The 26,356-nt window shown below is 49.2% G+C and overlaps 1 protein-coding gene across 3 annotated transcripts in view; it reads left to right on the top strand.

Moving 5' to 3' along the window:
• Positions 1-26,356, top strand: part of NSUN7 (NOP2/Sun RNA methyltransferase family member 7) — a 1,148,229-nt gene that overhangs the window by 380,717 nt on the left and 741,156 nt on the right. For all 3 annotated transcript variants that reach the window (XM_069201939.1, XM_069201936.1, XM_069201945.1), the window contains one exon: positions 21,535-21,593. In XM_069201939.1, the coding sequence (XP_069058040.1) occupies positions 21,535-21,593 (59 nt within the window). The remainder of the gene's footprint in view (positions 1-21,534; positions 21,594-26,356) is intronic.

Here is a 26,356-nt window from a genome sequence, read left to right as displayed (position 1 = left end):
GTACATTGCCGTTGAACGTGGTAGAAGTTTAGTCTCCAATATTCGTAGAAAACACACATCCTTACGTAGGGACATTTTCTCAGAACATCAGCTGTGTTATTATAAAAACACTCCCTTGCCCCTTACACGTTAGAGGGAGATTCCAGCCAGGGAACCACGACTGTGTGCTGACTGCTGAATGCTTCGCTACAGATGCTAACGCAGACCGCAGGCCTTTGCTCAGGTTGAGCTTTTAGTAGCAATTTATATGTTTTTAGGCTTTGAACCACCTTCCACTGACAAGAGGAGGGTGTTGCGTAGCCATTTTAGTTATAGCTCCATGCACGTTATTTTAACACACTAGGCCGCTTTGCACTTTAAACTAGATATATTTTATTCAGCTTCGTCTTATTATTTTTACAATAACCATTTTTACCGTCTTGTTTTATTTTCTGTTCATCTAACTGTTTTTGCCTAGGCCAGCACTCTGTTCTCAAACAAGACATTCTTGATCACTGTGTGCTTCTTCCAAGGCTACAGCACATTACATTGCCGTTGAACGTGGTAGAAGTTTAGTCTCCAATATTCGTAGAAAACACACATCCTTACGTAGGGACATTTTCTCAGAACATCAGCTGTGTTATTATAAAAACACTCCCTTGCCCCTTACACGTTAGAGGGAGATTCCAGCCAGGAAACCACGACTGTGTGCTGACTGCTGAATGCTTCGCTACAGATGCTAACGCAGACCGCAGGCCTTTGCTCAGGTACTGGGGTTGATGTCTTCCCAGGGGAACCTGAATGGCAGAATTAGAGCTTAACATGCTGTGTTCTATCATAGCCTGGGTAGGAATTAGTCCATTGATTATAGTGACAATATGATAGTGTTGTTTTCGTGCTTCACTCTTCTCGTCACAATTTTAATACTGTCATGTTGTGTCGTCCTGGTTATTGCAGCTCACACTTTGCTATCTAAGATGCAGTTGTTTTATTAAACTCATTTTTAAAACGTATACTGCTTCTATTTGTCATTTATATATGAGACTGAATTGTAAATGAGAGAACCGGATGAGACCTGAGTGACCACGACTTCCCTGAGTAGCCAAGTATGTCATGCGCTCAGCTGCCCAGTCATCCCTATCCTTGGGTAGAGATGAGGCACTGCTAGTTAGCCGGAGCAAAACCTGAATTGGAGCGACAGGTGTCACCCGCAGTAGGTTAGACTTAGTCTCCCACACTGCAGGCGATTCTGCAGCTCAAAATCCAGTAGTCTCATTATAATAATGAGAGCCTACGCAACAGTACAACATACAACGATGATCTGACACACCTTCTTGGGTGAGTAGTACAGGGATCCACCTGTCAGATGGGGGCACCGGAACCTCGCCTTCAGGAGACCGAAGGTCCTTTCAGTAATCCTCCTTGTACCCCCATGTGCCTCATTGTAATGTTCCTCTACCCTTGTCCTGGCATTCCTTACTGGGGTCAGTAGCCATGAGAGGTTGGAGTAACCAGAGTCACCTGCAAATATCGAGGGACAACTGTTAGACACACACTAACCCTTAGGGACAACCACATACCCAGACACCAACTTATATTGTGTGGGGACCTTGGGCTCACCTATTAGCCACACCGGGTGCCTCTGGAGTTGTGCCATCACATATGCGATGCTGTTATTCCTCAAGATAAAGGCGTCATGCACAGAGCCAGGGTATTTGGCATTCACATGGGAGATGTACTGGTCCGCCAAACACACCATCTGCACATTCATAGAGTGATAGCTTTTTCTATTCCTGAACACTTGTTCATTTCTCCGGAAGGGGGGAGGCGGTGCGGGAGGACAAATGCCACATGTGTCCCATCAATGGCACCAATGATGTTGGGGATATGTCCCAGGTCATAAAAGTCAGCTTTCACTGTGGCCAAATCCTCCACCTGGGGGAATACGATGTATCTGTGCATGTGTTTCAGCAGGGCAGACAACACTCTGGTCAACACGTTGGAGAACATTGGCTGAGCCATCCCTGGTGCCATGGCCACTGTTGTTTGAAAGGAACCACTTGCCAGAAAATGGAGCACTGACAGGACCTGCACTGGAGGGGGATACCTGTGAGCTGGCGGATAGCTGACATTAGGTCTGGCTCCAATTGGGCACACAGTTCTTGGATTGTGGCACAATGAAGTCTGTAGGTTATGATAATGTGTCTGTCCTCCATTGTCGCAAGGTCCACCAGGGGTCTGTACACAGGAGGATGCCGCCATCTCATATTCAGCCTCAGCGGTTGAAGCCTATGGAAGAAAACGGTGAGCAGAGGGTCATATTCACACATCTATTGCACTAATGATGAATTTCTTCCTTTACAGAACCAGTATGTGAATCCGACAATCAGTTTCTGTGCCAATGTCTGTTGTGACGCAGTTAGGTGCCATGGCCTGTGCCCCCCTGAAATGGCGGCTGCCTGGCCTTTGAGGAGGGACAAGTGGAAATGAGGTAATTCCGCTGGCGTTGTGCGCCGTCGCGGTAGGTGGTCGATGACGGCCGCGCAACTTCGCATTGGTTATCATTGGGTCCTATGGGTTCCAGGAGCCAATAGCGATGTACGCCTGCGGTGACGGTACACACCGCCGCGGACGTCACCGCCATTTTCTCTCTGTTCACTCACTTGCTACCTGACCTTCAACAGGAGAGGACCTACACTGCAAGTGCTGCTGTGACCTGTGTCTGGAAGCGACAATGGCTCGAGTGTCTGCGGAAAGGGCCCCTGCCTTCACTGCGGAGGAGTTGGAGAAACTGGTGGATGGGGTCCCACCCCAGTACACGTTAATCTACGGTCCTCCAGACAAACAGGTGAGTACACTGTGAGCATGATGCGTGGGCCATGAATGTATGGATTGCTGTGTGTGTAAGCCACATGTTGGTGGGGGCAGAGGCGTCCTGGCTAGAGTGCAGCATGGAAGGTGGTCAATGTATGTGTGTCAGGGGATGGGAAGGGTCTGGTGGGCCATGAGTGTGACGGTCCGGACGGTTGACTAATTCCCTTTTGTGCTGTCTTTTCCATGCAGGGCAGCGCCCATCAGAAAAAGGGTATTTGGCATGCCATCGCCAAGGAGGTGCGGACCCTGGGGGTCTTTGTCAGGCAGAGCACCCACTGCCACAAAAGGTGGGAGGACCTGCATCGCTGGGCAAAGACGGCGGAGGCCCAGCTGGGGCTGGCCTCCAAACGAGGAAGGGGTGCCTATCGCACCACGACCCCCTGATGTTCCTCATCCTGGCGGTGGCCTATCCGGAGTTGGATGGGCGCTTGAGGGCACCTCAGTAGCCACAAGGGGGTGAGTACAGATTCTGAATCCAGAGTTTGCGCGCGTTAAGAGTTACCTGGGTGCGGGATGTGGGCTATGGGTGGCTCCTAGGCCAGGGCAAAGATGGCAGGGTAGGTCCCTTGTTGGGCAGGCTCTGAAGCACTCCTACACTAATAGTGTTAGTTGGCATCTACTACTTGGCAGGGGACTGTGGGTTTCAGGTGTGCAGCTGATGGCGTTAGGCATTGTACCCCATGGGCTGGTGACTATCTTAGTAACTGGTAGTGCATGGCCTAGTGCATAAGGCTGCTCCCTGTGTGTTGTGTACGCCAACAGTAGTGTTGTTGCTGGCACTGACCATGTGTATCCTCTCACCCCCCTTTTTGTTTTGTCACCCTGTCCTTGTGTGCATTAGCATCATCTGGCGGAGGAGCAGAGGCACCGGCGACGGAGGGAGCTGCATCCCACATGGGTCTGGAGGCCAAATCCACCGAGGGTGAGGCCACCAGTGGGACGGAGGGCGAGGGGAGCACCACGACGGGGACAGGAGGGGAGACTACAGACAGCGACTCCTCCTCCGATGGAAACTCCCTGGCGGTGGCGGACACCTCTGTGCCCACTCCAACAACAGGTACAGCTGCCATGCCCCCCTACCAGCACCCCCTCCCAGCAGCCCCTCAGCATGTTTCCCGTGCCGGCTCACCCAGGAGGGTGGGGTTCTCCTTCGCCCCAGGCACCTCAAGCCCTGCCCCAGTCAGCCCTGCTGCCCTCAGTGAGGAGGCTATTGACCTTCTGAGATCCCTCACTGTTGGGCAGCCAACCATACTGAATGCCATCCAGGGTGCAGCAGGGCATTTGCACCAAACAAATGCATACCTGGAGGGCATTCACTCTGGCGTGGCGGCCCAACAGAGAGCATTTCAGGCTCTGGCCTCTGCACTGATGGCAGCCATTGTCCCTGTGTCTAGCCTCCCCCCTCCAACTTCCTCTACCCAGACCCAATCCCTTCAACCCCAGCCTATCCCAAGCACACCTTGGGACCAGCATTCACCCAAATCAACACACAAAAGTGGCTCAGGCAAGCATAAGCACCACACTTCATCTCACAGCCACTCACACAAGCACCATACCCATGCAGACACACCAACATCCACTGTCTCCACTGTGTCCCCCTCCTCCACTTCGCCCACCTCCCTCCCAGTAGCGTCTCCACTGACACCTGCATGCACTACATCCTTATCCACTACCTGTATCACCAGCACGCCCATCACAACACACCCCTCACGAGCAGTCACCACCCCAAATCCATGCACACGTCCTGTGTCCTCTCCCAGTGTGTCTGTGACCCCTCCTCCCAAAGTACACAAACGCAAGCACCCACCCACACAACAGCCATCCACCTCCCAACAGCATTCAGCCCATGCACCTGCACCCAAACTCAGCAGACAGACATCTCCTACAACCACTCCCTCTTTATCCACTCCCTCTTCTTCCACTCCCAAACCCTGTCCCTCTTCCCACCCCAGTGTGTCTAAGAAGCTTTTCCTGGCAAACAGTGACCTCTTCTCTAGCGTCCTCCTCCCCCCTGCCCTTCCCCTCGGGCCAGGGTGTCCAGAACCGAGGACAGCACCTCAGCAACAAAGTCACTGTCCGCTGTGGTACCTGCAACTCACAGAAGCTCAAAGGGGGCACCCGTCAGCCCAGCCATTGTGCCACCAACCCCTGCAAAGGACAAAGGAATTCCATCACCTGCCAAGGTGACTAAGGGGCCAGCATGCAGAAAGGGCAAGGAGCACGAACCACCCAGCAAGGTCACCTCAAAAACTCCAAGTGCCAGAGCCAAGGTCACACCACCATCTGCCATGGTGAGGAAGGGGCAGAAAACACCAGGCAAGGCACTTCAGCCGTCGGAGGCCGCAGGTGAAGGCCTGGTGGCTACCAGCACAACCGCCAGCCCTGTCACCTGTACCACGGCCAGCAACCCGGCCGCAAGCACTGCCACCTACACCGCCGCTAGCACCACGACTGTCAATATCAGCAGCCCCAGTTTGCAGCCGTCCGAGGCTGCAGGAGAAGGGCTGGAGCCTCCCTCCACCACTGGCAGCACCAGCACCTGCACCACGGCCAGCGCTGCCATATGCACCGCCGCAGGGCCCGCCACCTGCCCTGCTGACAGTAGGGCCACTACCAGAAGCAGCAGCCCCAGTGGGCAGCCATCCGAGGCTGCAGGAGAAGGGCTGGAGCCTCCCACCACCACTGGCAGCAACCCCACCAGCACAGGCATTACCACAAGTTTGCAGCCTTTGACGCAGCAGGATGGAGTCTAGCCCTGCCTCCAGCGACTCTCATCCCACCTGTTTCATGCAAATCTTGTGCCTCAGACACCCAGGTGAGGGAATGTGAAGAGCCACACCCCAAGTGTTTCTTCACTGGGCACAATCCCCCCTCCAGAACCAGTGGAGAAAGGCATCTACTCACCCTTTCCTTGGCAGGATGAAGCAGACTGGGCACAAAGCCCCCTCCAGAACCAGTGGAGAAAGGCATCCACTCACCCAATCCTTGACAGGATGCAGCAGAATGGGCACAAAGCCCTCTCCAGAACCAGTGGAGAAAAGCATCCACTCTCCCAATCTTTGGCAGGATGAAGCAGACTGGGAAGAAAGCCCCCTCTAGAACCAGTGGAGAAGACATCCAGTAGAGAGACTGTGGCTTTGCTCTCCCCAGGACCAATCAGTGGGCAAACCACCCACTTGAGAGACAATGGCTTTGCACTCTCCCGGACCAAGCAGTGGGCAAACCACCCACTAGAGAGACTTGAGAGACTGTGGCTTTGCACTCCCCAGGACCAAGCAGTGGGCAAACCACCCACTAGTGAGACTGTGGCTTTGCACTCCTCAGGACATCGCTGTGGGCATGGAGCCCCCTCGAGGAGTAGTGGCGTTATTCCATCTTCCAGCTGAGGTGCCCCCCCCCACCTCGTCCCCCTGAGGTGCCTTGTGTTTATGACCTGATGCCCCTGCAGTGTTCTCTCCGTATTGAGGCAGAAGTCCAGTGTGGGCTTGGCCCATGATTTTTGGACCAGTGGCCCACGGACATTTTGCATGGACAATGTACGGCCTTATGTACATATTGTATATTTTTGTAAATACTGTTTCTCAAATTGTTTTGTATATTTCTGCCTATTTCTAATATATCAATGATTTAACTCAATTCCTTTTGTCCTTGCGTACTTCCAGGGGGTTACGGGGTGTAAGTGTAATGTTGCTGCTTGTGTTTGTGTGTATGGTGTTGTGTGTGAGGGTGGGGGTTGTTGCGTGTGTTTCACTCTCTTTTTCCTCCCTACTTCCCTATGTGCTAAGTGCAGCGCTCACCATGGTCATTTGCGTCGCCTTTCGTATTCCTGGTATATGAGGAGGTAGACCAGCATGGGCAGGACCTGTAGCTCGGGCTCCGTGGCGTCCTGGTTCTTCGTTGAGTGTCGAGACGTGAGTGGTTTCCCTTCCAATTCCTGTTTCCGCCATGCTTTTGATGGCGTTGGTACCGCCCTGGAAAAGCTGGCGGATAGACGGGTTGTGATATGGTGGGCGGTACATTGTCCTCCGTCTGTCTGTTGGCGGTGACCGCCGCGGTGTTTGTTACTACCGCTGTGGGGGTTGGAGTGTTAAAGCGGCTGTCTGTGTTGGCGGTTTCCGCCGTGGTCGTGATCCCATTTTCTTTTAACCCGCGGCCTGTTGGCGGTTTTACCGTCGCTTTAACACCCACCGCCAGGGTTGTAAGGAGGGCCTTATTTTCATATCCCTGTTCTATCTACCCACTGGTGTTAACCTGCGGTTCATGGTAGGCCCAGGCGCAAATCCAGTCTTTCCCTACCTCGACATTTGTCTGTTGAAGGCGGACTCACCCCGCGCAGTCATCTCCCACATTCAGACTACGGCAACCTTCTACAATCGCTGGGGTTCACTATCAAAATGCTGAAATCACACTTCTTATCAGGTGCTTCCTTTCTTCAAAGCTGTTCTGGACACAGTGCAGTTTTGGGCCTATCTTCCCTAACCAATATTTTGACCTCTATCCTGAATTTCAGTGAGACTGACTCTGAGGCTGTTTGGCGTCATGGCCTCCTACATTCTTTTTGTGACACGTCAATTAGCAAATGGGGGCTCTGCAGTGGGACCTGAAGTTCCAGTGGCACCAGCATCAGGGAAATCTATCTGACTTGGCCCAGATCTCAGAGGGAATTGCAAAAGATCTTCAGTGGTGACTAACAAACTGCAGTTGGGTCAGTGGCAGACCCCTTTCCCTTCCCCAACCAGAGCTGTCTGTGGTAACAGATGCGTCACTTCTGGGCTGGGAGAGGTGGAGATCAGAGGCCTCTGGTCTCTGACGAAATACAGACTCCCCATCAACCTGTTGGAACTCTGAGTGAATTAGCTGGCATTGAAGACCTTCCTACCTTCAGTCAGGGTAAGGCTGGTACAGGTTTTCACAGACCACACCAACGCCATATGGTATTGCAACAAACTGGGCGGGGTGAGGTTGTGAACTCTGTGTCAAGAGGCACTGCACCTCTGAACATGGCTGGAACATCCAAGCATTTCGCTGGTTGTTGAACACCTGGCAGGCTCTCTGAACGCCAAGGTAGGCAAATGTAGCCGTTAATGCTTGGTGGATCACGAATGACATCTTTGTGAGGGCGCACAAGGCCTCTTCCTAGAATGGGGAGAGCCTTGATTGGATTTTTTTGCCTCCATCGAGATCACGCAACATCAGCAGTTTTGCATGCTGGAGCTTCCAAGGCTTCATTTGCTCAAATAAGCTTTTAGTCTCAATTGGGGCTCGGGCCTCCTGTATGCCTTTCTGCCAATACTGCCCATGCCCAGAGTTCTTGAGAAGATTAGGCACAACTGGTCCCAAGTCATTCTTGTGGCTCCAGTTTGGGCATGGAGAGTCTGGTTTCCTGATCTGTTGAGCATGAACACTAGTCTTCCGATCAGGCTGCCTCTTTGGGATATCTTCTCTTGCAGCAACAGGGTAGTGTCCTGTATCTGAAGCTGAAAATGCTTTGCCTTCATGCGTTGAGATTGAGTGGCAACTGTTGACAGCTTTTGGCCTTCCTTCCGAAGTCTGCAATGTTATCTTGGCAGTTAGACGTCCCTCCACCAAGACAGCATACGCCTGATGTTGGAGCAAGTTTGTGGCATGGCGTACAGATAAACACGTTGTCCCCCGTCAGCACCCATTGTGCATGTTCTTTTGTTTATTCTTACCCGAGCCCAGTAAGGCTCTGCTTTGGGCACACTGAATGATCATTTGTCTGCCATATCTGCAATTCTGAGGTTGCCAGATGAGCCATCCTTTTTTAAATCTCTTATTGTAAATGGGTTTCTCAAAGATCTTCAACATATGTTTTCACCAGGTCCTTTTATTATGCGCAATGAGACCTCAACTTAGTTCTCACATTTTAGATGTGTGCTCCTTTTGAACCACTACAAAATTGCCCTCCTAGGCTCCTTACTATAAAAATGGCCTTCTTAGTGGTTATAACATCTGTCCGGAGAGTCATGAGCTACAGGCTCTATCATCACTGCTTCTGTATTTCACCATCTACCCAGATAAGCTGGTCCTTCACACTAGAGAATCCTTCCTACCAAAGGTGGTAACTCCCTTTCATGTAGGCCAACCCATCACTTTGGCAACCATATATGCTCTGCCCCATCCATCTAAAGAAGAGGAGCAACTCCATTGGCTGGACACATAAAGAGCAATTTTGTTCTTCCTTGACCTCACAAAGAGTTTTGGGTGGATCATTAAGTCTTTGTGGGGTACGTCGGAGCCAAAAAAGGGAAGGCTGTGCAGAAACGGACCATCTAACAATGGATAGAGCTCTGCATTAAAATCTCCTATGCTCTGGCCAAAAAGCAACTCCATAAAGGTTTACAAGCGGATTCTGCCAGAGACAAGGCTGCGACCAGCTCACGGAGTACCTATCCTGGTTATTTGGCAGGCAGCAACTTGGGCTTCCCTGTACACATTTACAAAGCACTACTGTTTGGACAGTCAGCTTGGGTGAGACTAGCACTTTGCTAATTCAATCCTACAGGATTTTCTAGCCTAATGTTGCAGCCCCACTTTTGGGGGGCTATTGCTTGGGTATCTATTCTAAGGCAAGGAATCTGCGGCTAGAAATCTTTATCAGATGAACAAGTTACTTACCTTTGGGAACGCCTTATGTGGTAGAGAGACTATCTAGCTGCAGATTCCTTCCAGACCCACCAATTCTCTCTGCTGTGCGAACGGATTTCTGAGTAAAGTGTTACTTTCCTTGTAAGGGCCCTAGTTTCACGCACCAGTGTACTTCGTGGCTCTGCACGTCTGACATGGAGAGTTGTGAAAAGACAGTGACATCAGCATCCTGGGGTGGCGCCTATTTAGGCACCATGCACATCACTTCCAGCGCAGCCAACAACACCATGGGGAGCCGAACAGCGCCACCTACTGGCACACAGGGGTACTACTCACTAAACATTTCCAGGTCAAGTCTGACACCTGGGGAAAATTCTAAGGTAAGGAATCTGCAGCTAGATAGAGCCTCTACCAGGTAAGGCGTTACTGAAGGTAAGTAACTTGTTTGTCGTTTGACAGATCTCCACTAAACTTTCCCAAAAAGTGCTCTCTAATGCCTAGTTTGTGCATTGAAACTTTCAGGATGATCCATCAAGCGGAGATCCCAAAACACATTGTACTCATTAATTTTTTCATGGGAACTTTAGACACAGCTACAGCCCAAATGGCTAAAAGGATTTACACCAAATTTGGCAGAAAGCTAGAGATTTGTCCAGAAAGAATGTTTTTTGTAATTCGGTGTAAATCCTTCCATTAGTTCTTGAGTAATTAAGGCAAAACACTTTGTATGTTTCATGCCGCAGAGCACCCATAGGGTGGCAGACCTCGGGCGTATCTCTCCGTGACTGTCTGTCAGCTATCACTGAGGGTTCCTGCTGGGAGTAAAAAGTCCAGTGATTGATCACTTACAGTTGTGTTGCCCAGTTATACAGGTGTAGGTCTGGGAGGGCGATTCTGCCTTCCTGGGGTTTTCTGGTGAAGGATGCCCAGGCAAATCTCAGTGTCCCACCCTCCCACAGTAGGCCTCACTCCCTGGAAGAACCATCGGAATCGCAAGTGGGGTGTTCTGTAGAACATTGAGTAACTTTAGCAAGTAAATATTTGTACAGGGCGGCTTTGCCCATGAGGGATAGTGGCAGTCCCTTCCAGCGATCTACGTCTGTTTTGTACGAGTCAAGGATTTTTTCCAAGGTTTCCTTAAAGAACAAGTCTTGGTCTTTCGTAATGAAGATCACAAGATATTGGAAATGTTGAGGTTGCCATTCCGGAGGGTAGTGCCATTCCCAGGCCCTCTCTTCCTCTGATAGTGGAAATGCAGTGGACTTCTGCCTGGTGATTCTAAGCCCGGAGAAGGAGCCAAATACCTCCAAGATTTCAAGAGTATTTCGGGTCCGCTAGATACAACAGTATGTCATCTGCATACAAGGAGATGACTACTTTGCAGTCAGGGACCCATCTTGCACCCTGTATCCATGCATCCTTCCACAGCAAGCAGGCCAGGGGTTCAGTTGCCTGTGCAAAGAGTAAGGGCAACAGTGGGCATCCCTGTCGGATGCCCCTGCCTAGACTGAACTCCCCAGAAATTGCCTGTTTGCCCTGACTATGGCTACTGGGCTTTTATGTAACAATTTTACCCATACCTTGAACTCTGTACCCATCCACATTTTATCCACTATTGCCATTAGTTATGGGCATTCCACTGAATCAAACGTCTTTTTGGCTTCCAGAGAAGTAGGTCAGCAATCCGATCACATAACTCAGGCATCTGGCCAGTCTATGAAGGTTAAGTCACATGGCCTTGTAGGACATGAAGCCCGATTAATATGGGACCACCAGTGTGTCTCCCACTTGCAGCAGGCCATTGGTCAGCACCTTTTCCAAGATTTTAGTTTCCCTATTGAGGAGTGATTTTGAACGATAGAAGGCACACTCCTCCGTCGGCTTCTGTTGCTTGTGTATCATGTCTATCGTTGCCTGTCAAAGGTTGCGGAGAGGGATGTCCTCCTTCTCTGCCATATAAAACATGGCTCTCACTTTGATTTTGCACCTTTAAAGAACTCTGGAGGGTAGCCATTGGGACATGGGGGTTTCCTGCTTTTCATCTGACTCAGGGCATCAGTGATCCTACACTCTGATAAGTCTTGGTTCACCTCCCACTGGAGTCTGGGCGCTGGTAGATCATTAATAAAGACCCCCTAAGGTATGCATGTGTCTCCCCTCTGGGTCGTTAAAGGTCAGTCAAGTACCCAGCAAAGGCTTCCGCTATGGCCGCTGGGGTTTCTGCCAAATCCCATATTAATGTCAGAAATCCATCCTTGGCCTTCCACTTTCTCGGATAGCCACGCTAGTAATTTACCTGCTTTGTTGCTGACCTCATAGAGTTGTCCCTGTTTTTCCCTCTGCAGAGCCCTAGTCTCCTATTGGACTAGGGTACGCAGGCCATCTCTCACCCCTTGTATCTTGGTGGCTAAGCTATGGGTGGGAATAATCACATAGTCAGCCTCCCAGAGTGCTAGTTGTGTTTTGTGGTCCCTGGCCTCTTTCTCTTGTTTCTCCTGTTGGCCCCCACAGTACTGTCTTGTATGGCTGTCAGAGGTGGGTCTCGGAGTCCACTGTGCCCCAGTTTTCCCTAAAGTATTGTTCCATAGACTCGATGACCAGTTTCTTGGTGTTCCAGTCAGTTATGTCCCAAGAGTCCAGCTTACATTCCCCCTTCTCCCCAGGATGCCTGTTTGCAGTTGTGTTATTATAGGCAAGTGTTTAGCGATTCCTAGTGAAAGGACAGTCATATCTCTACCTGCCTAGTTGATGTCAGAAAATATTCAAGCCTAGATATAGAGCATGCTTTGTTGGAGTTTTGTGTCCCTGGGTGTTCCTCCTGCCACAGGTCCACCAACCCCATTAATTCAATGAAGAAAGTCAGACGTAAGTCTGTCCTAAGTCTGTCCCTGGACATCGTCATCCTATGCAAGTAACTCTGATGGTTAGGTTACGTTTCCTCCCATTAGAAATAAGGCCTCAGGCGCCTCTGCTATACAAGTTTCCATTAAGTCTAACCCCTCAGTCTGTAGCTCAGGTAGTGAGTAACCATGTGGTGAATATCAGACTTTCCATGTTCCACCACCCATACACTATTGACTGGCAACCCATGTTGTCCACCCATGTTTGGTACATCTGTAGAGTGAGGGATGTGCGGTCCGGTATTCCCACTCACCTGGAGCCCGAGGAGAATTGTCTCTGCACTAGAAGACGGTATCTGCTCAGGTTCAGGATCTTGCAGTTGTTTCCTGCAAGATGTGCTTCTTGCAGGAGGATTTTATTGGGATTTTGCCTTGCTAAGTGCTTCCACTTTGTGCCTCTCTTCACCTTTCTACCTTGGTAATTAACATTCCATGACAGGAGTGTGAGAATTAGTCCCTGGGGAATTGTATACAGTGTAGCCATTGTTGTTGATGTTTACCTCTGCCGAATACCCTTGTATCAAGACACGGACTCGGCATGCCTTCTTCAGAACCTGTTTCCCCCACCCTCCAACCATCTCGTTCTGTGGATCCCGCCCCCCCAATGCTTGAGTTCTCTATAGCCCCAAACCAATTAACATCTACAACATTTTGGATAAACAGTAGTGCCCTTTTTTGGTAGGGGTTTGTGAGTTGGTGTGGCCCCGTGAGGTGCACTTAATAATCGTTCTTGGCTAGCCTCTATTTCCAACTTGGAAAAAAGGGTTAACCAACAGGCTGCTTTTTTAAGTTTATTTTTTTGACTGGATAGGTGGGAGATTGATTATCTCTTTCTTTTGCTAATCACGAGCACTTGATCCTTTTGCACTTTTTTCTGTCCTTCTTTTGTGATGTTACTATAGGGGATTCTTTGTACTATTTTTTGTATATGAGTAGAGAATATATTTTTGTATACAAAATAAAGCTTGTTTCTTGTAAGCATTGCTACAATGCAGTCTGTAGCCTCCATCCAAGGCTAGGCACACAGAACACAAAGCCCAAGTATTGTGATTGTCCGTGGAGTCAGCTCCTTACTTGCAAACATATCTTCGCATCAGCCCTGCATCTCTGACACAGTGTGACAGCGAATGGTGTTTGCATTATAAAATCTGCCTCTGTACCACATTCAATAGAGGAGCACTTTGGCTAGGATTATCCTGAAACGCAGCACCCAGTGCCCGAGATGCAGACATGCTTACTCTTATGATGGCTCTGATATCTTCCCAGCAAAGAACAATAGCCTGCACTGCACAAGACTGGCTTCCCAGTACATCTTACCAAGGCATGTGAGGCTTAGGCTGCCCCAATTGATCTGGCAGGGAGTATTCCCACTATGCTTGGTAGCGTAGGTAGTAACAGATAGGAGTGTACCAACACAATAACATTATCATGGGTGCACTGTTTATCTTTTTTACCATCTTCTTAATGCTGGTTATCATGCTTTGTCTCATTTGCCTAATTGCAGCTCATGTTTGTTATGCAATAATAAGATTGTTGCAATTAATGTTTGAAATAACTTTTCTGCATCTTTCTTGTGTCTCATCCTGGGTACCCAGAGTGACAACCAAATGGTTTCGGAAATTTCCTTGGGAATCTGAGTAGTCATGTTCAAGATTGCAAATACCACCTTGTACCCCGGTGTGTTTAGGGGCTCAGATGGGGCACTATGAGCTAGCTAGGAACCATGTCAACATTTCTTGATGGAATGACGAACTGAGTCCATACACACTGAAGTTTATGTTGACCAGAGACACAGTCCTACTTGATTCATTGGAACCGTATAACAAAGGTTCTGTAAAAGATGATAGGAAGACCATCAGGTCTGGAGTTTTTCCGATGGTCAGCTACCTAAGGGCCATTGGAGCTCTGCTAAGGTGACGGAGCATCTACAAGTTCAGCATGACGAGGGTCAGTTGGCCCCCAGTCACATTCATTCAGCTAAGTGTCTGTCAAGGGCTGAGGGATCTCGTCCCGTGTGTGAAGTGTTTGATAATAGTTATGAAAAGCTTGTTTCTTTAGCCCTTTTGGTGGTTGTCCAAGTCGTGTCTCCCATCTGTATTTTAGAGATGTGGGTTTCAGAGTGCTGATGGCACAATTTATGAGCAAGTAGTGGGCCATCTTTGTCTCCCCACCCCCCAATAGTATTGCTGCTCTAGGGCTGGGAGGAGGGAATGCTCTGCTTTATTACTCGTGTAGGCTCATAGCTGTCTCCTCAGTACTCCGAGCTGATGTTTTTTGAGACTGGCAAAAGTTTTTTCTGATTGATTTGTTCAAGGGCTTTAATCTCTACAGTGAAGCTGTTGTCTTCTAATCATGATTCCCTCACTCTGGTGATGGGAATGGACTAAATTATACCTGTGATGGAGGCCTTGAACCAGTTGCAGAGTTAATTGGAAGGCAAGTCTGGGAGTGTGTGTAGCTTAAAGTATTCTACTATTGCATTTAGTATTTCTTCCATGACCATTGGGTCTCTTGAGTAGCTGTCGGGGTAAGTGCAAGTGTAGGGGCCCTGCCGAAGGGACATGCTATTTACCCAAACCAGATCCAAGTGTGCATGATCCAGTTTTTAGATGTCATAGATAGTAACCAAGCCAAGGTCACGGAAGAAAGGGTGTGTGAGGAATACATAGTCAAAAGGGGAATAGGAGACATGGAAGAAAAAGGAGTAATCTCTTGTGTAGGGGTGTCTGTAATGCCAAGAGTCCACCAACCACAGCTTCGTAAGCTCCCATTTAAGATGAGCAGACATTGCACTGGTGCCCTGGTGTGAGGTGGCCCTGCAGTCCAAGTCTGAGTCCCATACGAGATTGAGACCACCACCCACAATATTGTTTCCCACCACATTAAAAAAACCTGCTCTTTGAGTATATATCATATGTAGGAGTTGTGCACTTGATTGAGGGTGTAAATATTAAGCAAGCTTAGACTGTGAGTGCAACTTAGGATGTTAATTTTCAGAAAATGTCCTACCGTATCCTGGATATCCTTTAAAATCTCGGAGGAAAATCTTGCTTTACCCCTAATGGCTACACCCATGGTTTTGGTAGAGTTGTGAGCCTAGAAGCAGTGGGGGTATTTCAGGAGCACCATAAGGTGATAGTTTCTCCCCAGAAGGTGCATCTCCCGGAGAAAGATAAGATCCGGGTCCTGTTGTGAAAGATAGCTTCAGACTTGTTTATGCTTGTTAGGCTAAATAAAGCCTCGTACATTGATAAAGAATAGTTTAGGCCCCATAGATGTATTGGATAAACAGAGTAGCTAAACATTTGGGTCCACCTGAGCCAATAGGCAGTATTGCAAAGCCAGCATGGCCCAATACATTTTCCCTGACTTCCCACATGGTGAATAAGAGAGGGAAAAAGGGTGTTGTGAAGGTCCCATAGATGTGAATAGTTGTCAGGATAGCTAAGCATATGGTGCCATCATGTTCGCCATATGATAGCGCAGGTCTTATATGGTACGGGGTGAAGACTGCTCCCGCTAAGTGACACATGATTGGAACAAGAAAGGAAAAAAACAAGTAAAACATGTAACACTAAGCCTACAGAGCCCAACAGTGTTATCCAGTCCAAGCGGAGTCAGGTGCATAAGCACACTGGTCCCACTAGAGTTGTCACACTCCTTGGTTATGAAACAGCGTGACCAGGCCTCAGTGAATGACAGCTTCCTAGTCAGTTAAAGGTAAATCCAGTAGTAAGACATAGGGCTAACAAAGTCCATTGTTCACTGTGTCTCTCTGCATCCCTGTGTTCTGCCTCTACTTGGACCCTAGGTTCATACACCACCTTGGGTAAGTAGAGACGAAGAGCTATCACTCATTATGAAAAGGAGATTGTGATCAAGTGCATAGATCAGACAAGTGTAGACGTAGTTGATGAGGATTCTTTTTTCATTTTCTGGAGGTGAGTTATGATGTCTTCTTTAATCTTTTGGAGAGCAAACTCTTTCTTCAGCTTTTAGTGTCCAGGTGCCCCTGGATCGGGGACACCTGGTGTCCCTGTCGAGGACAGGTGGCGAGGCATCTACACCATCCTGGATCATCTGAAGGATTTCTGCTGTGAAGGCTATGATGTCAACTTTGGCTCTTCTAGGAATTCCTTGGATGCCAGTGATGATGCAGCAGCTTCTGTTTTCTAGGTCCTCTTGCTTGACTTGTAGTTCGGCCTTCTGGACTTCTTTTGTTGCAACTTTGCACCATAGCATTTTTTGATCTTCTGCTCTGGAGTCAGCTGTTTGTTCCAAATCGTCCACTTGTGTCCCTATTTCAGAGATATTGTGGCGTAGTTCTTGGAGACAGGATTTAAAATCTGTTTTAAGGGATCCTATTTCTGTTAGATATCATTGAGAAATTGCTCCATGTAGTCCAGGGAAATGAGCGAGGAGGTTGAGCCTCTGGCTGCCACTGTGGGGATGTTCTTTTAAGTTTTCATATCTGCTGTTGAAACATTGTGCCAGAAGGTGGACAGAGGCTTAAGACCTCACATATTGAATTAGTCCATGGGGGAGATACATTAAACCAGCAGGAGGCAGGCGTGGCTGTCAGCAGCCCTCCGTGTGTTTGCTGCTCTGCTAAAATTGTGGATGGCAGAGCAGGAGCCTGTCAGAGTCCAGGCAGCAAAGGCAAGTGTTGGTCCCTGTGCTGTTCAGTGGAGGAGGTTAATGAGCTGCAAGGATGTCCCCCCTCATGTGCCAAGGCATACACACTAGGCCCCAAACCTGTCCATTGGAGGCTCAGCCCTAGAGGATCCACGCAGAGCATGGCCTTGAATGTAGTCCTCAGCAGCCTCCACCAAGGTGAGTGGGATCAACACGCCCAGGCTCTCCCCTGGCTGGGCCTCCCCCCCCCCTCTCCACAAGACTCACCATCTGTAATGGGGGGTGAGGGGATGTCCACTGGTTCCCAGTCAGCACCTTATCTGTCTGCGGTATAGGCAGTGCATCAATCAGGGCTGGTCTACCGGAGTGAACTGCAGGACTGCCAGCGGGGAGGCACCACAACTGAACTGTGGCCAGGATCAGTTGCAATCTCACACAGTTGGTCAAACAAGGAGGTACTCCGCGTCCTCTAGGGCCTGGAGGGGCCGAGCCAGTCTCTCCACCTACAGAAGATACTCAAAATGGTGCGCAGGAGGCCCGATTCTTCTCAAGGCCCTGAGCTGCCGATGGAGTGCTAGTAAGCGTGACGTCCTGAGGCCTTAGCCCTAGGCCCAATTCAGGTCCGGCCCCAGAAGGTACCTGTGCTATGTGGTCCCCAGTGAGGGCCCTAGCTTCATTACACAGTGTCTGGGACAAATGGGACCAGGCTCCCCCCCACACCTCTTCGCTCCAGGCTGCAGAACTCACTAGCCACATTGGGAGGTCACACTGAGGCCAAGCTTCCTCTTCTCTAGGCCACCACAGTAGGGATGAAGGAGGTCAAGGCGGCAGGATCGCCATGAAAGAAGGAGGCAACTGACCCAGGGTAGTACAGAGTCAGCAGCCGCCCCCAGGGAGCGGTGGGGTGTGATGGCGACCTTCTTTTCTCAGGTTCCAAGAGGGAGGCTGGGGCAAGCTCTGAGCCGGGCACCCAAATGGCAGACAGGAGCTCCTGTCTGCCCTGGAGCTCAATGCCTTGTCTGAGGGGCCGCCAGCCAGGACGTCTGACCCGCAGCGACCTCCTTAAGACTCACAGGCAGTCATCCAGGCAAGGAGATGTGAGGCAGGTAGGCCCAAATGCTTTTAACAGCATTGAAGGCGCACAGGGATCCAGAGCTCAGACAACGCACATTTCATTCCATTCTGGTCTTGCCCTATGGCTATTTTTCAGGCTCTTGCCCCAGTTATTGAAGTGTACATCTGCAACCTCAGAAATGTGGTCTTGACCTCCGGCTTCATATCTGCACCCTGGAAAGTGTGTATTTTAACACCACTAAAAACAAGCATTGGTAAATCCGATAGGCCACACCTAGATAAGAGCTACTTGCTTTGTCAATTTTTTATTTAACCATGTTCTACAACAGTGTGTCCGCTGTGAAGCATGGCTAAAAGTAAAGGAAAAAAAGCACTGTGACATGGACACAGACAGCGCTGACTGTGTAATAGCTCTTTTCCCCCCTTACTTTCAGCCATGCTGCACAGCAGCCACAATGCTGATCAATATGGCTAAAACACATAGGCAAAACCAATAGCTCTTGCATAGACAAGACCTATTGCTTTTGTCAATGATTGTGTCTTTCCGGTTGTCTTGTTTGTGCCATTACATAAGCAGGACTACAAGGGCTAGCATTCCATAAAAGAATCCTAGAGCTATTAGTGTATAGATCTGTGAAACTGAAGCATTCTGCGGAGGCGGGGTGGGGCTCCAAAATGCATACCATTAAAAACTGTGTTAAGGGTTCTTATGTCACAGGGTAGCAAATTGAGCCCATGCTTGAGTGATACAAAGCTTGGAGATTCTAAAAGACAGTGCTTCACAGAGCCTAAAGTGTGTGACTCTGGGAAAGCCAAGTCCTCTTTAATACCATTTGTTTAAAATACAAGTTCAACGTTTTCCAAAAGCAGGTTACCAAGCCTGCCTTTAATGCTTTCCTTTTAAGGAAAATTAATCCCTGAAAAGTTTTGAGTAGTCATGTGTAGGAAGTTGGCTCTGTATGCACTATTTCAAAGTAAGGAATAGTATGCACAGAGTCCAAGGGTTCCCCTTAGAGGTAAGATAGTGGCTAAAAGAGATAATACTAATGCTTTATTTTGTGGTAGTGTGGTCGAGCAGTAGGCTTATCAAAGGAGTAGTGTTAAGCATTTGTTGTACATACACAAGCAATAAATGAGGAACACACACTCAGTCAATTCCAGGCCAATAGGTTTTTGTATAAAAATATAGCTTTTCTTAGTTTATTTTAAGAACCACAGGTTCAAGATTTACATGTAATACTTCAAAATGAAAGGTATTGCAGGTAGGTACTTTAGGAACTTATAATTAGCAAAATAGGATATACAGTTTTCACATAAATCACATATAGCTATTTTAAAACTAGACAGTGCAATTTTCAATAGTTCCTAGGGGGAGTAAGAGTTTGTTAGTTTTTGCAGGTAAGTAAACCACCTACGGGGTTCAAGTTTAGGTCCAAGGTAGCCCACCGATGGGGGTTCAGAGCAACCCCAAAGTTACCACACCAGCAGCTCAGGGCCGGTCAGGTGCAGAGGTCAAAGTGGTGCCCAAAATGCATAGGCTTCAATGGAGAAGGGGGTGCCCCGGTTCAAGTCTGCCAGCAGGTAAGTACCCGCGTCTTCGGAGGGCAGACCAGGAGGGTTTTGTAGGGCACCGGGGGGGACACAAGTCCACACAGAAAGTACACCCTCAGCGGCACGGGGGCGGCCGGGTGCAGTGTGCAAACAAGCATCGGGTTTGTAATTGAAATCAATGGGAGACCAAGGGGTCTCTTCAGCGATGCAGGCAAGGGGGGGGCTCCTTGGGGTACCACCTGGGCAAGGGAGAGGGCCTCCTGGGGGTCACTCCTGCACTGGAGTTCGGATCCTTCAGGTCCTGGGGGCTGCAGGTGCAGTGTCCCTACCAGGCGTCGGGTTCTTAGAAGCAGGCAGTCGCAGTCAGGGGGAGCCTCTGGATTCCCTCTGCAGGCGTCGCTGTGGGGGCTCAGGGGGGTCAACTCTGGCTACTCACGGTCTCGCAGTCGCCGGGGAGTCCTCCCTGAAGTGGTTGTTCTTCACAAGTCGAGCTGGGGGCGTCTGGTGCAGAGTGTCAAGTCTCACGCTTCCGGCGGGAAACGCAAGTTGTTTTAAAGTTGCTCCTTTGTTACAAAGTTGCAGTCTTGGGTGAACAGAGCCGCTGTCCTCTGGAGTTCTTGGTCCTTCTAGATGCAGGGCAGTCCTCTGAGGCTTCAGAGGTCGCTGGTCCCTGGGGAGAGCGTTGCTGGAGCAGTGTCTTTAGAAGTGGGGAGAGAGGCCGGTAGAGCTGGGGCCAAAGCAGTTGGTGTCTCCGTCTTCTCTGCAGGGTTTTTCAGCTTGGCAGTCCTCTTCTTCTTAGGTTGGAATCTGAGTTCCTAGGTTCTGGGGAGCCCCTAAATACTAAATTTAGGGGTGTGTTTAGGTCTGGGGGGTTAGTAGCCAATGGCTACTAGCCCTGAGGGTGGCTACACCCTCTTTGTGCCTCCTCCCGAGGGGAGGAGGGCACATTCCTATCCCTATTGGGGAAATCCTCCATCTGCAAGATGGAGGATTTCTAAAAGTCAGAGTCACCTCAGCTCAGGTTGCCTTAGGGGCTGTCCTGACTGGCCAGTGACTCCTCCTTGTTTTTCTCTTTATCTCCTCCGGCCTTGCCGCCAAAAGTGAGGCCGTGGCCGGAGGGGGCGGGCAACTCCACTAGCTGGAATGCCCTGGGGTGCTGTAACAAAGGGGGTGAGCCTTTGAGGCTCACCGCCAGGTGTTACAGTTCCTGCAGGGGGAGGTGATAAGCATCTCCACCCAGTACAGGCTTTGTTACTAGCCACAGAGTGACAAAGGCACTCTCCCCATGTGAATCGTGCATTATCGGTTAGGTCTTTGGTGATTTACATGATGGGCTTGATGCTTCTCTCAAGTGAGGCACATCCATTATGATCAAATCAGCACATTCTTGTTACTGCGCTTGAATATAGTTCACAAAAAAACAACATTGTGCACTGTGATTTCTTAAACCATAATGTAATACGAATTCAGAGACTAAACCAGACTTTTATTAAAAGTGTAAATTATGTCACCAACATCCAGCCAATGTGTTTGTTTGAATGCCATGGGGCCTTTCTAAAGGTCCTTCTTTTTGGTATAGAAGAAAATGCTATACTAAGCAATATAGAAAAGCTGTAACTTTGGGATAAAATTTACTGGGCCAAAATATACAAAAAAAAACCTTGTAACATGCACTGTTTCTTGTCTAGAAAACGTCTGAATTATCGCACACACATTAATACTGGGTAATATAGTTGTAATTTCATATGTAATTGTAGTTAACAACTACCTTATAGATATGTTTAAGTATTTTTCTGTGTACTTAGTGTAATGATGCCAGGTGCTTGTAAAAGGAATTACAGTTGTTCTGAATTTATAAAAGAAATACTTGTTATGAATTGATTAAAAGTAACACAAATCTGTTTAATTTCAGATCAAGACCTTCTTGAGAACATGCTGCTTGACAGTGGCATTTACCCATTTGAATCATTAGTAAGTAACATAGTTTCTCTGAAACATATGCAAAGCAGAAATTAATGTGCTTAAGTTGAATGTAGCACTCATGACTTAAATATTGCTCACACATATATGCACATGTTAATGTAAGAAAACATGTTATTGACAGGTGAAATATGAAGGAAAATCCAAATGCAAAAAGGCCAACTGCTCTGCTGTTTTGGCATAGTATATGTTACAGCAGTAAGAAATTCTCCTGTCAGGCTTAATCAGAAGCGTTGGCAAATACAGTCATATGTTCTAAGCCTGGGCTACCACATACCATGGCTACGCCACTCTCACAGAGGCAAAATACAAATATTCTTGTAAACCATTGGCTGAGCTCAAGTCTAAGGCCATAATTACAAATGGACAGATGTTTGAGCCGATATTCATAGGGCTGTTACAAATCAGTAAATTACAGTGGGCATCTCTGCCTTGTACCCCTGCAGATCGGGAAGCTGAGCAAGAGTGTTCCATTGATTCTTACAGCAGTTTTGGGATTGCTTTAACTGCTTAAGATCAAGGTATGGAATTTACTTCCCTAGCCGAAGTGGTTTAGGAATGCGTCTAAATATGGCCAGTGTACTCTATCAAACTCTAAGTGCAAGGTCTGTTTGGCATTATCGCCACACTGCCTGAGGGGGATAAATCCCAACTGGTCAGGGTCTGTGAGTCCCAGTATGAGGGGGTTGAGTTGTGCCACCAGAATACACCTAAAAGGTTTGGCATCCACATTTATGAGCGAGATGGGGCAGTAGGACCCAAAGTGGTGCATGTCTTTACCAGGTTTAGGTATGACCAAGATTGATGCCTCTATCATGGATTGGGGTAAAGCGTCTGTGTCTGTGAATGAATTGTACAGTCCGGTGAGGAGGGGGGATAGTGTCTGACAGAAGGTCATGTAAAATAGGCTTGAGAAACCATCTGGGCCTGGTAACTTTAGTAACTTCAGTAGTGCTATTGTGGAAATAATCTCTTCTATTCATATGTTCATCTAGGGAATCCACTTGCTGTGGAGGCTCATTCGTGAAGTGTGGGCTCCCTACAGGTACGCAAGTGAGTCTGTTGTTTACAGGTCTTGCCTCGTACGAAGACGTATAAAAGTCCTGAAAGGTGTTTGTGGTGTGCACGTCATCCATGACCTCTTCGACTAGCTGAGGGTAGGAGCCCACTAACCTGCTCAGCCTGGCACTTGGCCCAAAGCCTAAGAGTCTACCACTTTTATCCTACATAGAAAGTGTGTTACACACAAGAAGGGCATATTCTGCCCTATTCATACGTATCCTGCACAGTTGGGACCAGGCAGTCTGGAGCTGCCTTCTGATTCTTGAAACTCCAGTCATCTTGTGAATGGCCTTTAGTTTGTGCACTTGTGCCTACAGTGTCCCTCTCCAATCGTTTTACAGCTTATTATCAGCTGCAGAGACAGCAATAAATTCCCCCCTCAGAACCCCTCTAATAGCCTCCCATAGAGCGGAAATGAAGGTATCACTTGTGTTGTTAGTCATCAGGAAGTCTGAGATAACATGCGGAACCTTATCTTGAAGTCTCCAGGGCCCATTCACCACATAAGGGCCAGAGGAGCATTATCGGACAGGGCTCTTGGTTCAGTGTCTGTCTTTGACCATTAGCTTGTAGTGCAGGTGTGCCTAGAAAGTGGTCCATTCATCCATAAGTTTGTTTGTGTGTGTGGGTAAGTAGTAGGTGTAGTCCCTAACGTGGGTGAATGATTCTCCCCAAGCCCAAACCTCCTGCAGCCACTCCATTTCCCCCCTCTGAAAGAGCCCCCGCCTGGCCATAGCGTTGCACTGAGCAATCAAAGATATTATTCATCACTAAGTTGTGGTTCCTCCCACCCCCATCAAGTTGACTTGGTCAGGTGACACCAAAGTGTCTCTTATTGCGTGTTTCAAGCACTGTTCCTGGTTCTCATTGGAACATATATGGAAGCAGTGGTGAAGGAGTATCTTCCTACGTGTACACAGTATGCTAACAGTCTCTCTCCAATGTCACCTTTTTTATCCCCGGCCGTTCCTCTGAAGGAGTGTGCTGCAAGGATAGCAACTGTGCCTGACTTAATAGAGTTAGAGGAGAAATATTGATGGGGCGGGATTAGGAATGGGATTCCAGTCATTGACAGTCTCAAGACAGGGAGTGAGTCTCCTAGAGGAGGCAGATGTCACACAGATTGTGATCTAGGAAGGGCAAAACTGCTTTCCGCTTAGTGGAATTTTTAAGCCTCAGAAATTAAGACTAAGAAACTGCAGCTTATTATGGACGGGAGTGAGTGCTGATGCACAGTAGTTGATGTTTTGTGTACAGCGTTCGAGCTTTGGGACCAGTACCGGAGGTGGTTGCAAGAGTCATTATGAGTGAATGCGATGGGACCCCAACCCAGGGAAAGCCGCAAATGAGAGAGAGTACTATTACCTAAGGCACCCCTAACAAAGAAAAAAACATGAACTGAGAAGCAAATGGAGTGTTCAACCTAGATTGTCAGTTGCCTCCACTGTACTCCGGTGAGCTCCATAGGTAGGGGGGAACATTCCATTTGGTGATGTGCCACGGAGTCTCTGGCTCCTCCGTCGCTGCCTGTGACCATGGCAGGGTTCGGGCAGTGCAATCGGTCTGGTATTCCATCAGCAAAACCGGCCGTCCGGTCAAGTCTAGTTTGTATCCTTTCACTCTGGGTCTCCTGTTAAGCTATTTATAACCACTTGTCTCTCCAGGGCCATTGCTGTGGGGTATGGGTGTAGTCCAGTGGGTGAGCGCCTCGCCCGTTGCCACTGGGAGAGTCTCTGCCATCTACAAGTACGGGAACCCATGTGGGGAGTTCAGGTCTCAGTCCTCCAGAAGGTTCCAAAGGCGATTAGTCTCCACCACCATCTTCAGCTGGTTGAGCAAGATCTCCCACTTTAAGATGAGGCAGAACAGGTGCCCTCAGCTATACATGAACCCTTTATTTCTGAGGAACTCCGTAATGTGGGAAGAAAGCTCTATGTTTCTGCAGGATAAGAGCATAAAGGTCAAGGTGTAGTGCTGGTTTGTCCCTTCAGAACTGGACTGACTGGGCATCTATGGCACGGTGCAGGATGGTTTCTTTGACTTGGAAGTCGTGCACACAGGCACCAGGATGGCCCACCATGTCGACACTACCCAGCTCTACATTGGCCTCTGCCTTTGAGTTCAGGATCTGCTGGATTAGTGCCAAGATGCAGTATGAGATGTCCGTGGCTTCAGGTCCCCTCAGTACCCCCATATGCGGATGTTGTTCCTGCTGGAGCTTTGTAGGGTGGCCTGTTGCTCTTGCAGATAGAGGACCTCCTGATTTAGGTGTTCAAGCTCCTCACCTCTCGCCGTTTGTTGTCCTCGAGCATGGAGACTGTTGCCCACTACTGAGAGGTCACACTTGACCTCTCTGAGATCCTGTGAGAGCTCTTGTTTTACCGCATGGATGTCCTTTCACAGGGAGGCAAATTCCGCTTCCAGAGATGCCCTTGTTAATAGGGCCTTCTCGTGCCCACCCTTCAGTGCAGAAGGGAGTCCTTCTGTGTGCTGGCCCTCAACCACTACAGGACCAGAGGTGCTTGAGAGCATCTCCTTTATGGACTGGTTCAGTTTTTTCTTCCCCTGCAGTGACACCATGTCAAAGGTTCATTCCAGTGGGCCAACGTGTGCCTGCGCAGTAAGTTCCTGGGTAGTCGACCAATAACATGTTAGCCCAGGAATCTACGGACTCCCAACGGCAGTAGGCTAAGGAGCATTTGCTTAGTAAGTTCCTGAGGTGTCGACCAACAAGAAATCACCCCAGGCATCTGGGGACTCCCAACACCCCTCCACTACCAATACCACCACCCTCCCACCCCAAGAGCCAAAAAGGTCTCCTACCTGCAGGTTGCCTTTGGCTCTAATATGTACTACATAGGCAGGCACTAGCAGGGAGGGGGCGCATGGTACTCAGTACAGTCAACTATGCAGTGTCTATAGGGCCGGTTCGTCCTCCTCCAACGTCAGACTCATTCCACAATGCCTTCAGACAGTGCCAGTCTCACTCTATCCAGAATCTCCAAGGCCTCCTGTGATGTAGGCTGGTTAGGCAGGCATTTCGGCCAGTCTAGCCCTGAGCACACTCAGTAAAGCACCTTCACACCTTGAGTCCTGTCCGCGGCATTCACTCCTGTACTCCTCTATGGCTCGCTGCAGCTGTTGGGTGGGTCAGCGCTGACCTCTGTGGCAGGCATGATGCGTCATGTGCGCCGCTGGTGGTCCTGCAACTGATACGTCGCAGCAGCCGGGTCCCTCTCGCAGCATTCAGGAGCTGCCACCTGCACAACCCTGCTTGCAGTCTCATCACTCAACGGCTGGTCTCTGTAGGGTTTCAATGGAGCACAGCTGTTGAGTCCTCACTGCATGGTGGCTGCCATTTTGCGCCGCACAGTATTCAGGCTCCCGAACTGAACTTATGGCAGTACTGTCCCTCTGCTTCCGAATTTTGTGCGTCATACTAGGATCAAATGCAAGCTGCCTCTGCCTCAGACACTCTGTCTTCCTGCCTCTCTGACGCTGCAGACGCTGGTGCCAGGTGGCTCACGGGTCCCCGCGGTGAGTGGTGGTGGCGGCGCGGATCCTGCTGCGGAGTGTGCCACTTTTCCACCAGCAGTGTTGGTGGCGTTTTGCTGGCCAGGGTGGGCCGATGCTGCTGCTGGCCCCTGTGCTGGTCCCTGCTGTTGCTGGCTTGAGACCGGGGCCTGGCTGCT

Source organism: Pleurodeles waltl, chromosome 1_2 (assembly GCF_031143425.1).
Source record: "Pleurodeles waltl isolate 20211129_DDA chromosome 1_2, aPleWal1.hap1.20221129, whole genome shotgun sequence".
In the NCBI taxonomy this organism is placed as follows: domain Eukaryota; kingdom Metazoa; phylum Chordata; class Amphibia; order Caudata; family Salamandridae; genus Pleurodeles; species Pleurodeles waltl.
Note: the sequence above shows the minus strand (reverse complement) of the source record. Positions and strands in the feature narration are given on the sequence as shown.